The sequence below is a fragment of the Sander vitreus genome, chromosome 8 (assembly GCF_031162955.1).
Source record: "Sander vitreus isolate 19-12246 chromosome 8, sanVit1, whole genome shotgun sequence".
Lineage (NCBI taxonomy): Eukaryota > Metazoa > Chordata > Actinopteri > Perciformes > Percidae > Sander > Sander vitreus.
The window spans coordinates 4,095,710-4,108,510 of NC_135862.1; the positions used below are offsets into that span (position 1 = coordinate 4,095,710).

At 40.7% G+C, this 12,801-nt stretch overlaps 1 protein-coding gene across 1 annotated transcript in view; it reads right to left on the reverse strand.

The window, feature by feature from the left end:
• The window catches only part of cadps2 (Ca++-dependent secretion activator 2), a 232,684-nt gene that overhangs the window by 32,815 nt on the left and 187,068 nt on the right, over positions 1-12,801 (reverse strand). The window contains exons 20-24 of the mRNA XM_078256450.1: positions 9,913-10,068; positions 9,318-9,465; positions 5,940-5,954; positions 2,226-2,300; positions 1,507-1,590 (exon numbers count right to left, since the gene is read on the reverse strand). Coding sequence (XP_078112576.1) covers positions 1,507-1,590; positions 2,226-2,300; positions 5,940-5,954; positions 9,318-9,465; positions 9,913-10,068 — 478 coding nt within the window. The remainder of the gene's footprint in view (positions 1-1,506; positions 1,591-2,225; positions 2,301-5,939; positions 5,955-9,317; positions 9,466-9,912; positions 10,069-12,801) is intronic.

Consider the following 12,801-nt stretch of genomic DNA (forward strand, 5'->3'; position numbering starts at 1 on the left):
CTAGTCTGCTTCGAGGATCTCAGAACTCTAATTGGCATTCATTTATATGCAAATTGAAATACAAATAAGGGGACAGAAATACTTCTCCAAGTTTTGGCCTTTTAAAACAACAAAATGTGAGTAAAACAAAAGAAATAGAAAGCCATCACATGGATACACTTAATATGTGCGTGGTTATAAGACGTCCTAATGTTTTCCCAGTTTTGGCATCCTTGACAGTTGAGTCAACATTGTTTTTATTATTGTGATATTTTTGAATGTCTACATGAGACAGAATGCCAATTAATGGATGTCGAATAAAAAGCAATGTTGTGTTTGACAGCAAAAACTATTCAAAAATCAAACTATTGTCTGCAGTGACGAGGCTAAGGGTTAGGGTTATCACTATATTACATTCAAAAAAAAAACTGCCCCCATTGGTAGACGTGGAGCACTGAGAACATCAAAATCAACTTGTTTTGTCATTCAAAAGGGAAATGTATTTTTATTACAGTCTATAACATTTCATTTTAAATACTTTGGGTAAGACAGGAGAAATAATACACTTTCCTTTTTATGTATTCTGTTTCCTTCACAGTGTTTCGTGCCGTTTGGATCGAAGCCTGAGGATTTTAAATACATTTAATCCCAGTGGATGGATAAAACTGCCAGAATTCATATCAAAGAGATGGACAAAGTAAAACGTGCAAAATCACAAATCACAGATGAATTGTACTTTGTTAATTTTGAGCTGTAAATCACTTTAGAAAATGAGGGATCACCTTTGTCTTGGTGAGATCTAATTCTGGAGATTAAACCTCTCTCTCCTTCACACCTCGAACGTCGCCAAAGCGTTAATGTCTCATCCCCTCCACACTTTAAACTCCTGTGTCGTACACGTCACCTCCTCCTTCTCCCTCGACCCGCTGCAGCCTCTGATCTTTGCCACATCGCCGCCGTTCATTAACCGCTCGACACCCAAATGCCACCGCCCACAAAGGGACACTTCAGCAAAACACATCTCCAAGGACAAGAGTGCAATTAATTAGGCTTGTTGTGTGATCTTTGGCTCATGAGCTGCAGATGGAATAAAAAAACTCTTTATCTTTCACACGTTTAACATGGTATGATGACAAAAATACACAAAAAAAAAATCCAACAAGCACATGAGTGAGGCTGAATGCAAAGAGCAGTCGCTTTGCATTTCCAGCCGACGCTTCGACTGTCTGAATGCGGATGGAAACACAAATATGGACACCGGCTGTGACGGACAGGGTGAATAATAACACAGCAGGCAGATCGACGGACTCACAGGGACTTCCACATATTTGGCAGCGGTTTTCACCTTTAAGGGGGGAAAGAGGGGGAGGGAGGGCGAGAAGAAGAAGAAGAAGATAAAGAAAGAGAATGACACTGAAGATCAGCTTGGAAGATCTGGTTTCCAGCAAACAACAGGTTGCCTGAGTGAGCGGTGAAAGAAACAGCTCGGTGCTGTCTGTTTCCTGGGACAAGAAGAAGGCTACTCACTGTGAAAGAGAGGATTGAAGAGAAGAATGTCCCTTCATCATATCTCGAGAGTTTGGAGAGGACGCCATCTAAAACAGCGGCAAACTGCAGATGGGGGAGGGAGGGAGGGGGGATGGGGGGGGGTCGTCACAAAAACAACGCACTGCTTCATTTTCCTTCATTTGTAGTTTTTAGAAATCCTGCAAAAATCACATTTGTCTGTAAATTTGTTTCTTTTTCTTAAAGAAAATGTGAAAATGAATGTGCCAGTGCAGTCAGAACGTTTTTCAAGCTTTCTATTAACATATATAAATACATTTCTATTGTCTTGAGTCTGCAGCGTCCGGTCAATCATCCAAAATCTAAGAGGAAAGCTTTTTTTTTTTTTAAAGCATTACAAAAATAAAAATTATAATAATAAAGACAATTAAAAAAAAAAAAACTTCTAAAAACTAAGGTATACATAAATGAATATGTCAAACCCCCTGAAAAAAAGACAACAAATAAAGTAAATAAAATCAGAAAAAGTGTTAAATCCATCATAATTTCTATCAAGAGTTGAAGTAAAAATCGAATCCAAAGAGTTTATAAAGAGTGAATAAATAACAAGATGTGTAAACCTACTGAAAAGAGTACGGTTTGACACCACTCGCCCTAAAATAAGAGCCAAACAATAGAGAAATCCTGAGTGTAAACAGCCAGTGAAGTGAGAGGATTTGATTGGCTAAAAAGGCATTTACCTTTGTGACGAGGGAGGAAATCATCTCTTTGAACGCCTCGTCAATCAGAACATCGATTTTGGAGTGGTACTGTTGCTGCAGAGGATGGGGAAGGGGAAGGGGACGGGGAAATAATGTTATTTTCATTTTATTCATTTATTATTTTCAGGAAACTGACAGGACACATTGGTTAAAAAAATGACTCCTCGCCTCCCTGATAAGGAACAACGGTGTTGTCTGCGCTGTAAGAGACAGAAAGAAAAACCTACAACACTTGGTTTAAACATCACACACACACACACACACACACACACACACACACGGCGAGTCGAGGCGTGAAAAACCTTACCATCCGTGTAACGGCACTGAGTTAAGCAGCTAATAGGGCCATTATGCGGCTGAATGACATTCCCGTCCGCGCTAAAAAAAGCGAAGGAATCTGAAGGATACTTTTTGTGCGTCTCCCTACAATTAGAGCAGCCTTGTATTTCTCTAAAGCACCGATCCAGCTGCGAGGACCAAAGGCTCACACAAGATTCAATTAATCCGCCATTTCATGTCTCGTTTGACCCCCCCCCTCCCCCCCAAAAAAACATATTCATGGCCTATTCATCACCTTTTTCCTTGAAGGAAGGAGAGGGGAAAAAAAAAGGCTGGGGCTGATGCTGAATGGCAGCAGCAGCAGCAGGGGAGTTCATCTCTTGGCGACAATGCCCTTTCACTGGCCGTCTAAAGAACACCCAAATTAAAAATTTCAATCAACAAAGCGTATAGATCGCTGACAAATTGTGGGTCCAGGAGGTCACCGCCGCCAGCCCTAATGTTTTTTTTTTTTTTCTTCCACAAGTCCGCAAAATGGCAGTTCTCTCTCAGCGGCCGAATTTTTCTGGCAAATCTTGAGAGCTTTTCGTTTTTGCCTCTTCTTACCTCAATTAACATTGCTGCTTTTTCCTTCTTTGTTTCTACAAAAGCTGGCATAAAAAAAGCAGAGGAGGAGGAGAAGAAATGGTGTGGTTTTTGCCATTGCTGCAGCAAAAAAAAAAAGAAAAAAATGCCGAAAAGAACAATAAGAGCTTTTAAAAACGTTTATCTGGTTGTTGAGCTGCAGCCACCGCTGCTACTTCAGCTCTGTGAGATGTTTTAGAATCTGTACCGGGTCACATTTTCAACACGACAGCCCCTGCCCCCCGGCACTATTTAAATGACCTCAGCAAGAAAAAGACAGCAGACTGATTAGTATTTTTATTGATTTCAGCTGATGAAGCCTGTCTTGTCTGAAGCCAATCGAAATCTGGACGCCCCTAAACAAGAGGTAAAAGTGAAGAGGGGCAGCAGAATTTGTCGCCGAGGCATCAGAAATGGCCAAATGATTTGCTGCAGATCGACAGAGTTTAAGACTCGTGGCAGAAGACTGACCACACCAAAGGTCTGGATCAAGTTCAGACCGAGTTCTTCAAGAACCCTTCACCCTGCTGGTCAGGGGTCAGAGGTCAGGAGGCATCATTCACAACACCTACTGGCAAGGAAACATGGACATGCATCAACTGAACCATATTCATGGGAAACTAGAAAGGCACTTGGAGAGCGCTGCCCAATCTAACATTGTTAATGCAGTGTGAATTTTCTTAGTAGGAAAATCATTTTTCACGATTATTCCGACACCACATGAATGCAGCAAGAAACGACCTTTTACTTTCGCACAGATAGCAGGGACTTATTGTTTCGAAGCGGCTTTTTTTATCGTTGAAAATCACCAATAAAGGATTCTTAACCACAAAAAACACGGCCGGACATGTTCCATCAGCAATCCAACCAAGATTACAGGTTTCCCTGACGTTAGCATGTAGCTACATATAGTGGTGCATGTAACACTGTAGTAATGTGGCTGGAGCAGATGACCATTCAAAGAAATCTGTCACACTGACAAAAAGAAAGGATTTCTTTTACGTACGTATAGCTCATTATTTGAACATCTGACTATAGCTGTGTTCTAAACCGTTCCCTCATTCACTCACTCCCTATTCCCTATATAGTGTTCATTAAATAGTGAACTATATAAGGGAACGACCAAACCAGATTTCGGACACTAAAAATATCGTTGCGTCAGTAGATGCGCCAGTTATTTGTGTGACGGAGGCGGGCGTGCCCAGCATCATGTAAACACACCACAACAAAAATACTTCTAATACGTCCCTGAAACAAACACAGCACTCAGGAGAAGAGTAAAAGGTTGCATGTTACATTTCCACTGTTTAGAAAAAGAAGCACGCTCCATTTTTCCTTTTTAGTTCCGCAGGTGCTTCTGCTTCTTCTTCTCCTCGGGGAAAACACGTCCTCATTGCATTGTGGTATACGGGAGTAAAATAGTGGATAGTATAGTGAATGAAATTTACTGCGGAAAATTCGAACACCATTACAAAATGGCGAACACACTATATTGTGAACCAGTTCTGTGATAGGGAACGATTTCGAACACAGCTTTTGTAACATTATAGCTAAAACTATAGAAAACAAGGGAAAGCATAATATGTCCCCTTTAATCCCCCAGAGTCCCCTTCTAAAAATCTGAAGAAAAAAAAAAACATGTATAAAGTTTTAACCTGATGCCGATGATATGATGCTTTACATTAGCAGAGCTCACTGCAGGTCCCGTAAAGGGCCGAGCACTTCTAACGCATCTAAAATCGGATTACCACTGCCCAGTGGTGGAATGTAATTAAGTACATTTACTCAAGCACTGTACTTAAGTACAAATTTGAGGTAATAGTTTTTTACTTGAGTCTTTTCTAGAGCCCAACCAATGAAGGATTTTTAAAGCCGATATCGATACAAATATTTGGTGATTTAAAAATCCGATATTCCGATATATTGGCCGATAAAAAAAAAATAATCCAGAAATGCGTAACAAAACATAAACAGATTTCCCTAACATTAGTTATTTGTAGTTATTTACTCACTAAAATAATATGATAATGCAGTTTACAAATAAACTTGTTTTTTTTATTGTCACAACAGAACAGAGGTACATCAAAATATATTAACGTTCTGATAAATAAAATGTATAAAAATACAAACTTAAAGGGTTAAACACGAGTGTTGCCGACAGGGACGTTGTAGAGCGCCCTCTGGTGGACAAACTATACAACGCCAACACTCATAACATGGTTGAAGAGTGTTTCGTCCGTTTTGATTTTATTTTTAAATATTCATTTATAAATGATGATACCGATAGTTTGGAAAATGCCTAATATCGGCCCGCCGATATATCGTTCGAGCTGTAGTCTTTTCTTCTTCTTTTTACTGCACTACATTAATCTGACAGCTTTAGTTACTAGTTACTAAATTAAGACGTTTGCACACAAAACAGTACTTATTAAATGTTTTGTTAAAAAATAGACAACCCAACAATATAACGCCAATATTTAAGTACATTTTCCTGATGATACTTACTGTACATGCTTTTACTTAAGTAACATTTTCAATGCAGGACTTTTACTTGTAACAGAGAATTTAAAAAAAAATGTATTAGTACTTTTAGGATCTGAATACTTCCACCACTGCCACTGCCAATGGAAAAGGATCCACTTTTACATAAATAGAAAACTAAAATGTACTTCTGCTGGGTTGATGACTCGGAATCTTTCAATTACAAGGGGTACGATTTAAAAACAAGAAAACTTTTATTTTAGGTGGAGCTTGTGTGGACAAGTGTGACAGGAAAAAAAAATGACTTACCCATTGTTTGTCAATCTGGGATTCAAACAATGATGTACAGGACACATGGAGACGAGGGACAGGGGAGAGGACATGAGACAAGGGAAAAAAAACATAATTTTAATACATCATCAGTGACATTTCATTTTTGAGTGAAATGAGTTGAAATGATCTTTTCCACTAATTTCTTCAGTCATTCTGTGGATTTTGGTGGTTCATGGTATAACCACCCGGTTCAGTGAAAGTATGTAGTGTGGACTCGCGGTGCAGCATATAACCAGTTTAACAGGAGAAGGAGAAGTCATCAGTTGATCACTTATCGGCAATGTCAGATCTGGCTCTTTTAGAAGACCTCTATGCGCCGGTACAACAGTGCACACATACGTGCACTGGCCACGGTGGAGCGCTCCATCAGATTGATTAAGGACAGATGGCTCTGTCTTGCATTAGCGGGGGGGATCCTACTATACACGCCAGAAAAAGTCTGCAACATTGTTTTAGCCTGTGGGGTTCTCCACAACATCGTGCAGGAAAACAGCGTGCCATAAATGTAGAGATGGAGCCAGATGACCCGATGCAGTGTCCAGCACAGCCCCAACTAGGGGCTATACGAAGGAGACAGGATATTATTCCTCGCTTTTAAAAGTTATAGTTGTTATGTTTGGCAATGATACTCAATACAATAAACATTTTTATTTATTCTTCAGGTTTTTGGTTCTCTTTTAAAGTGTTGTTAATGGCCGCAAGTGAACAATTTATTTCTGCCATTGACCGACATATTCCGGCTTGTTTTTCCAGCCCCTCTGCTGTCAGGGTCGGGGTGGCGGAGGATCGATGAAAAGAAACGAGTAAAATAAAAGACACGCTACTGTGTGTTTATTTAAATATAAGTACATCTAAATGTAGGCCTAAGCGATTGCAATATAAGCCTGTATATTACTATTAGGACTATAGCATACATGTGTCAAGGATGTATAAATGAAATAAACTTTAGCTGGAGTCTGATTTACTACGGAAACACTGTTGGCCACATCAGTAATCTCTTTCCATTCCGCATTCTTTCTACAGCCTTAAATACCAGTTTTCAGGCTGCCAAATAGTACTATATTAGTGCAAATGAACCTGAGATATCAGGGTTTCAATCTCCACCTCTGAAAAGTGCGGCTTCTCAGCCAGATTACGTCTTGCCATGTCGTAAATTGTAGGGACGAGGCCTCAAAACTGAGAATATATTGGGACGTGATATTTAAATTACGATCGTTTCCAGCCGCTGCATTTATGTATGTACGACCATTCTTACGCTCTGATTGGTGTGATACGAATGTTTCGTGAATCACACGTGAAGCCTGTCGTAAGATGATGTCTGCGTTCATATCTGCGCTGGTTTCTACGTTAGCTTGATAAATGAGGGCCAGTGTGTTTGCATCTCTCAGTGTTTAGTCCCTCGCGGCAGCACTTTGTTGGACTGCTTACAGCCGCAACAACAGTTATATAACCAAAAGATGTATCCTGGGATTTAATTTAATTTGACTGAAAGAGACTGCAATTATTTCGGACACAATTAATTGTACAGCAAAACTTGGAATTGTTACAGCTCTACCTGACCCCGCCCCCTTTATTTCCTCTTTTCATTGTAGTTTCTGGTCTTGCTTTGTATCTGAAATTGTCTTCGTTTTTGCATTTTGAAAAAATGTTAAATAAAACATGCCAATACAACACTAGAACAAGTCTGTGTGCGGATGCTGTGTGTGTGTGAAGCTGGAACACAGAGTGTCCTTCTGCAGGCGGGTATTCAGGAATAAATGAATGGTGGACGGTGGTTTTTTGAGCGGCGGTGGCTTGTTGGAAGCTGGAGAAGAAAGCAATCTGAAGGTCAAGAGAGCAGCGAGCTTGGCTCTCTGTCTGCGGCCAAGGGTTTCGCTCTTAGCAAAACAAGAGGTTCAGTGTGAGTTTTAAAATAAAAGAATGCTGAGGGTTTTTTTTTTTTAGAAGCTGACACACTTTCACTCAGCTAGGAATGAGTCTCTGATGGGAAGCTGTGAGATGCAAACTGAAAAATACAGACCATCCGTCCGTCGTAAGTGATTTAGTCTGATATTCAGCCAGGACTCGTTTTTCTACAAACAAAGGAAAATATTCTGCCAACGTGAAGATGATTTCTTTTGTTCCAGTTTCTCCTCTTGTTTGAGATTATTTCTAGAAATGAGATAATGCCAGGATCAGCGGCTGGTTATGATTTCAGACCGAAATCAGTTTGTCTCAGTAGATCGCCGCAATTAAATAAAGGATTCACTCACAAAGATGAAACAATTCAGCGCAGAGTTCAATCTTTGGGTTATGTTGCTTCTATAACATGTCTTCTTCAAAGACTACTGGATAAAAAACATCCAAAATGTAGGTGTTAGCACCTGTAGATTTCTACCTAAATTCACCAAAAGTTATAATTCAATAATGCCTCAATTGCATATTTAAACATTGGAATTTCAGAAAACTTGTAATACAAGAATAGTTTTCTTAGGGCGCTTTCACATCTATAGTTCGGTGGATTCGGGGGTGAAGTTGCAACATTGTTGCATTTTTCATTTGGTTCGGTTTGCGTCATCGCAATATCAACTGGCGCAATAATCATATCACGAAAGACACTCCTGAGATTTTTGTGTTGGTTGAAAGAAAATATCAGCAGAAAACTACACTACACAAATGTAACTGTCATTCTTTTTTTTTTTTTTTGTGCCTTTTATATTCAATTCAATCTTTAATTTGTTCAATAAAAGAATGTTGGAAATGATTTCCTTTCAATTGTTTTAAATTCAACAGTGTTGTATTTTAATACTGAAAGCTGCAGAACTGAGTAACTTTAAGTACACTGTGTATGTATCCCAAGTAATATCGTTATCGCGATATTCAACAACGTTACCGCATATTTTCTCATATTGTGCAGCCCTAGTCTATATCCACGACGTTCCACTTCTGGGATTGCTCCGTTGACGCCGGCAATTCTGCCGGATTTCCCTCATTTCGGCCGGATGTCCATTACCTTCCTCTTTCTTTGCATCTGTGTTCTAAACTCCGGTGGATTTGTGAGGACTATGGTTAACTGCTCCTCAGATCTCTGCAGGGTAAATCCAGACAGCTAGCTAGACTATCTGTCCAATTTGAGCTTTCTGTTGCACGACTAAAACAACTTTTGAACATACGCATGTTCCACCAAAACAAGTTCCTTCCAGAGACTATTTTGCAGAGGCACCGTTGCTCCACTCGGCGCTTAGTGCCACCCAAGACGATTGTGATTGGTTTAAAGAAATGCCAATGAACCAGAGCACGTCTTTCTCCCATCCCGGAATGCTGTGTGGACTAGCGAGAAAGCGAAAAAGCGAGACTATTTGACCGTTAGCTTACCTCCTGACCGGTGTCCAGCACGCAGAGTTTGGAGCACTGCTTCTTGGCGTCCATCAGCACGTTGAACATGGTGCAGACGGACAGCGCCACCCGGAAGTCCGTTGACTTACTCGCTTTCTGCATTTTGGAATCAAATGCAGATTTGGTTCTGTGGGAGCAAAAACACAAAAAGAGTTTTGTACTCATGACTGTTGTTGCTCAAAAAATGGCTGAAATGTAATGAATGTTCTTTAGCGCTGTGACACATTTTTGTGAAAGTTTTTGTTAAATTACAAAAAAATCCACAGAACTAAAAACTGATTTGAGTATCAGTGTTAACAATACGCTTCACAAAAGCAGGTTAGATTTCAGTTTGTTGAGCTTTTAGGTTAGAAATGAGTTTGCTTGGATTTGCTTTTGAACTCAGAAGGCAATTACTGAAGGGACAGTTGTGTGTATTAACTGGGTGGTGTTCTATCTTTATAGTATTAAAAAACGAAGGGATTCACGTTGGTAGATGTGCGGCACAAAAAGAAAAAAAAGAAAGAGTGAGAAGGATCCAGACAGATGTGAACCCAGAGGTCCTGATCCAGCTGTGGCAACCTCTCAGTCTGACCTCTTGACACAGGCCTCCATCATGTCGCTCGCCAGCAGTTTGAGTCTCTGCTCCAGATGTTTGGCGAACTCCGGCTCTGGCCAATGGAGGTCCAGCACGAACATCTGCAGAGCATCCAGCTTCCAGAACAAATCCTCCGAGGTGGCCGAGCCGTTACTGCAGCGAGGATGGAGAGGGTTACTAACCGAATACCACAAAGACAATAACAACAACACACTTTCTCACATGGAGCTTCTGTGGTTTCCTACAAGGATCTTCTACGATGCTCATTTGTTCCACACAACTCTTTTACATACTGCTAGTCTTTTCCAAACTATCCGTCAGTTTTTGATGTAGAATATAAAACAGGGGATTGAAAATGACGAAATGTAATGCCGATTAGACTTTTAGGGGAATGTTCAAGCTCAAAACGGTGTGCACCGTGCTACGGTTTCCGTGTTGAACGACATGTTTCCTCGCAACGGTGTGCAACTGCTTTGAGTTATGTTCTCTCTCGTTTGTTGGGTGTGACTCTTGGTTATTGGTCACAGGTGTTGCCCAATCAGCAGAGTCGTGTTTGTAAACTCGTGGTATTAAAAAGGCAGAGTGCTTGCGCACACAACAGGGTGCTCAATGCACCCCCCGCTTGTTGTCAGGTCTGAACGCGGCTTAGCTCTTTTTCCTACCTTTCCTAAAGTGTTTTGGACTTTTTCCATTTTCTTCCTTCTAATCACTTTTGATGTTTCGCTGTATGTGTGAAGTTACTTTAAACAACTTTTAGCTGAACCCATTTGCATGTTTCAGAGCTCCATTTGTATGAATTTGTTTGGTTTTTGAGTAATGCCGCACTCAACGTTCTCTTTTTTTGGAGGAAGAGAGTCTCTACATTGTAGTTGCAAATGATTGCGGCTTGCACTAAATAGCTGACAGGCCAATGTCATTCATAATTTCGTTTTCATGTCTAATTCACGTGATCTGTCGATGGTGATACAGCTGTGAGCAGGAAACATTTCAAGAACACATTTAAGAATACTCAAAAGGCTTTACAGTTTGCTGTTGAAAAGTCAAGTCAAGTTCAAAATGCTTTTTTTCTTTTATTTGAGTCTGTAATTTCCAACTAATTTCTTTGATGTGTTGTTTTAATTTGTTTCCTGGAAACTTAATACTATTATTAGGAAATTGCAGACCCATAGACTTAGGTCTTACCAAACGTGGTAATGTAAGTATCAACCAATGCAATTCATCGTTTTCAAAATGTCATTCCATGTTTTTTAATGTTTGCTTTCTAGAGTTGATTTCCTGACAACATGTGTCATAAACACGACATTTTCAGCAGCGGAATAACAAATCCAGTATATCAAATGGTCATCAAACGCACAAGTTGTGGACTGATGGATTATTACTGTACAGCAAACTGATTTCCAAAGATGGAAATAAATCTAAGTAGTAAAAAATGAAGGGCAGAACACTCTTGGATTTGTATTTCCTGTGCACACACATTCACTGGTTTGATCCTTTCTTCACTGGCAATTTGTGCAACCAGTAGTGACAAAGAAAAAGCATCACAAACGCTCAGTATCTTCTATCTATCCCGAGAAAAAGAAATAAAGACGAGTGTATTCAGCTTCTTCAACAGGTTTTTGGGTGCAGAGCTGTGTGGTTTTCAGTCAGTAAACACAGCACCAGGCTGAAACAGAGACAGATGGACGTCTCCCCGCCTTCTCCCCTGCGCACAGGTTACACAGCAACACATGGCAACGCTCGCAGCCACCGACATCCAAGTGTACAGCGCCTGGCTAGAATGACAACCACCCGTAGGATGGAGGGAGGGGGTTAAAACAAGCAGCACTGACTCCCTCACTTTTCTCACTTCGCCTTTAAAAGACTGTTACCTTAACAAGTGGCGCACAGGAATAAACGCTTTGGGCTGAGTCCGCGGTGCAATTCAACACTCGGTGGCTATCCCCCTCATGTCTAATTAGTGGTGCTCTTCTCGGAGCGCGCTCCGCCCTGCTCCCCGGGGAACGGGACGATCCCACTCGCCCGTCTGTGCTCGCTAATGAAGTGCCAGCTTTTTTTTTCTTTTTTTCCTTCATTTGATCGTGGAGGGCCAAGTGAAGTGAGGTAGAGGAACAGTGTGGTTCTGTGTTGTGGGAAAGAAGGCTGGGGGAGTCGGAGTGAGGAGCCTTTTTAAGAAACACGACCAGCCTCCTGGTCGAGCGTTGGTGCCCCCCCCCTCTTCCCCAACACGGCCACCAGCGCTGCCAGTTCTGCTGCAGACTCACTCGCTCTAAAACAGTCGGACACAATCAAACGTACAGAAACATTTCTGAAAGTGGGCCGAGCGGCTGAATTCAGATCATACCTGGGATCTCTCATGGATGTCACAGCTGAATCTACAGCACAACTGCAACCAACGATTAGTCTCAATATTGACTAATCTCTCCATTGTTTTGGGTTCAAACAACTAGTCAGTTAGTCCTTAAAAATGACCAAAATGAGTGATGAATGCCCATCATAAGTTCAAATAGTCCAAGCTGTCTTCAAATGTCTTCTTTTGTCCAACCAACAGTCCAAAGTTTATCCACTTTGTAAATGATATAAATCACAGAAAATAGACGAATCCTCGCATTTGAGAAACTGAGAAAACGAGTGAATGAATTTGATTTCTGCTCAATAACTGACTTAAAGTGCATAACATGTCTTTGTTTGGTATACATTGCTTGATTGTTATGTATTTCCTTCTATGCACATTGCCTGTTTTAAGGCCCGATCACACCAGCATTTGAAGCGGCAACATTTCGCATCAGAATCAATTATTTTTAAAGGAATGGCTGCGATCAGTGGATTTGTTTGTTGGGGCAACTTTGGTGAACTTTGACACATAGCTGTTGACCAATTACAAGGTGT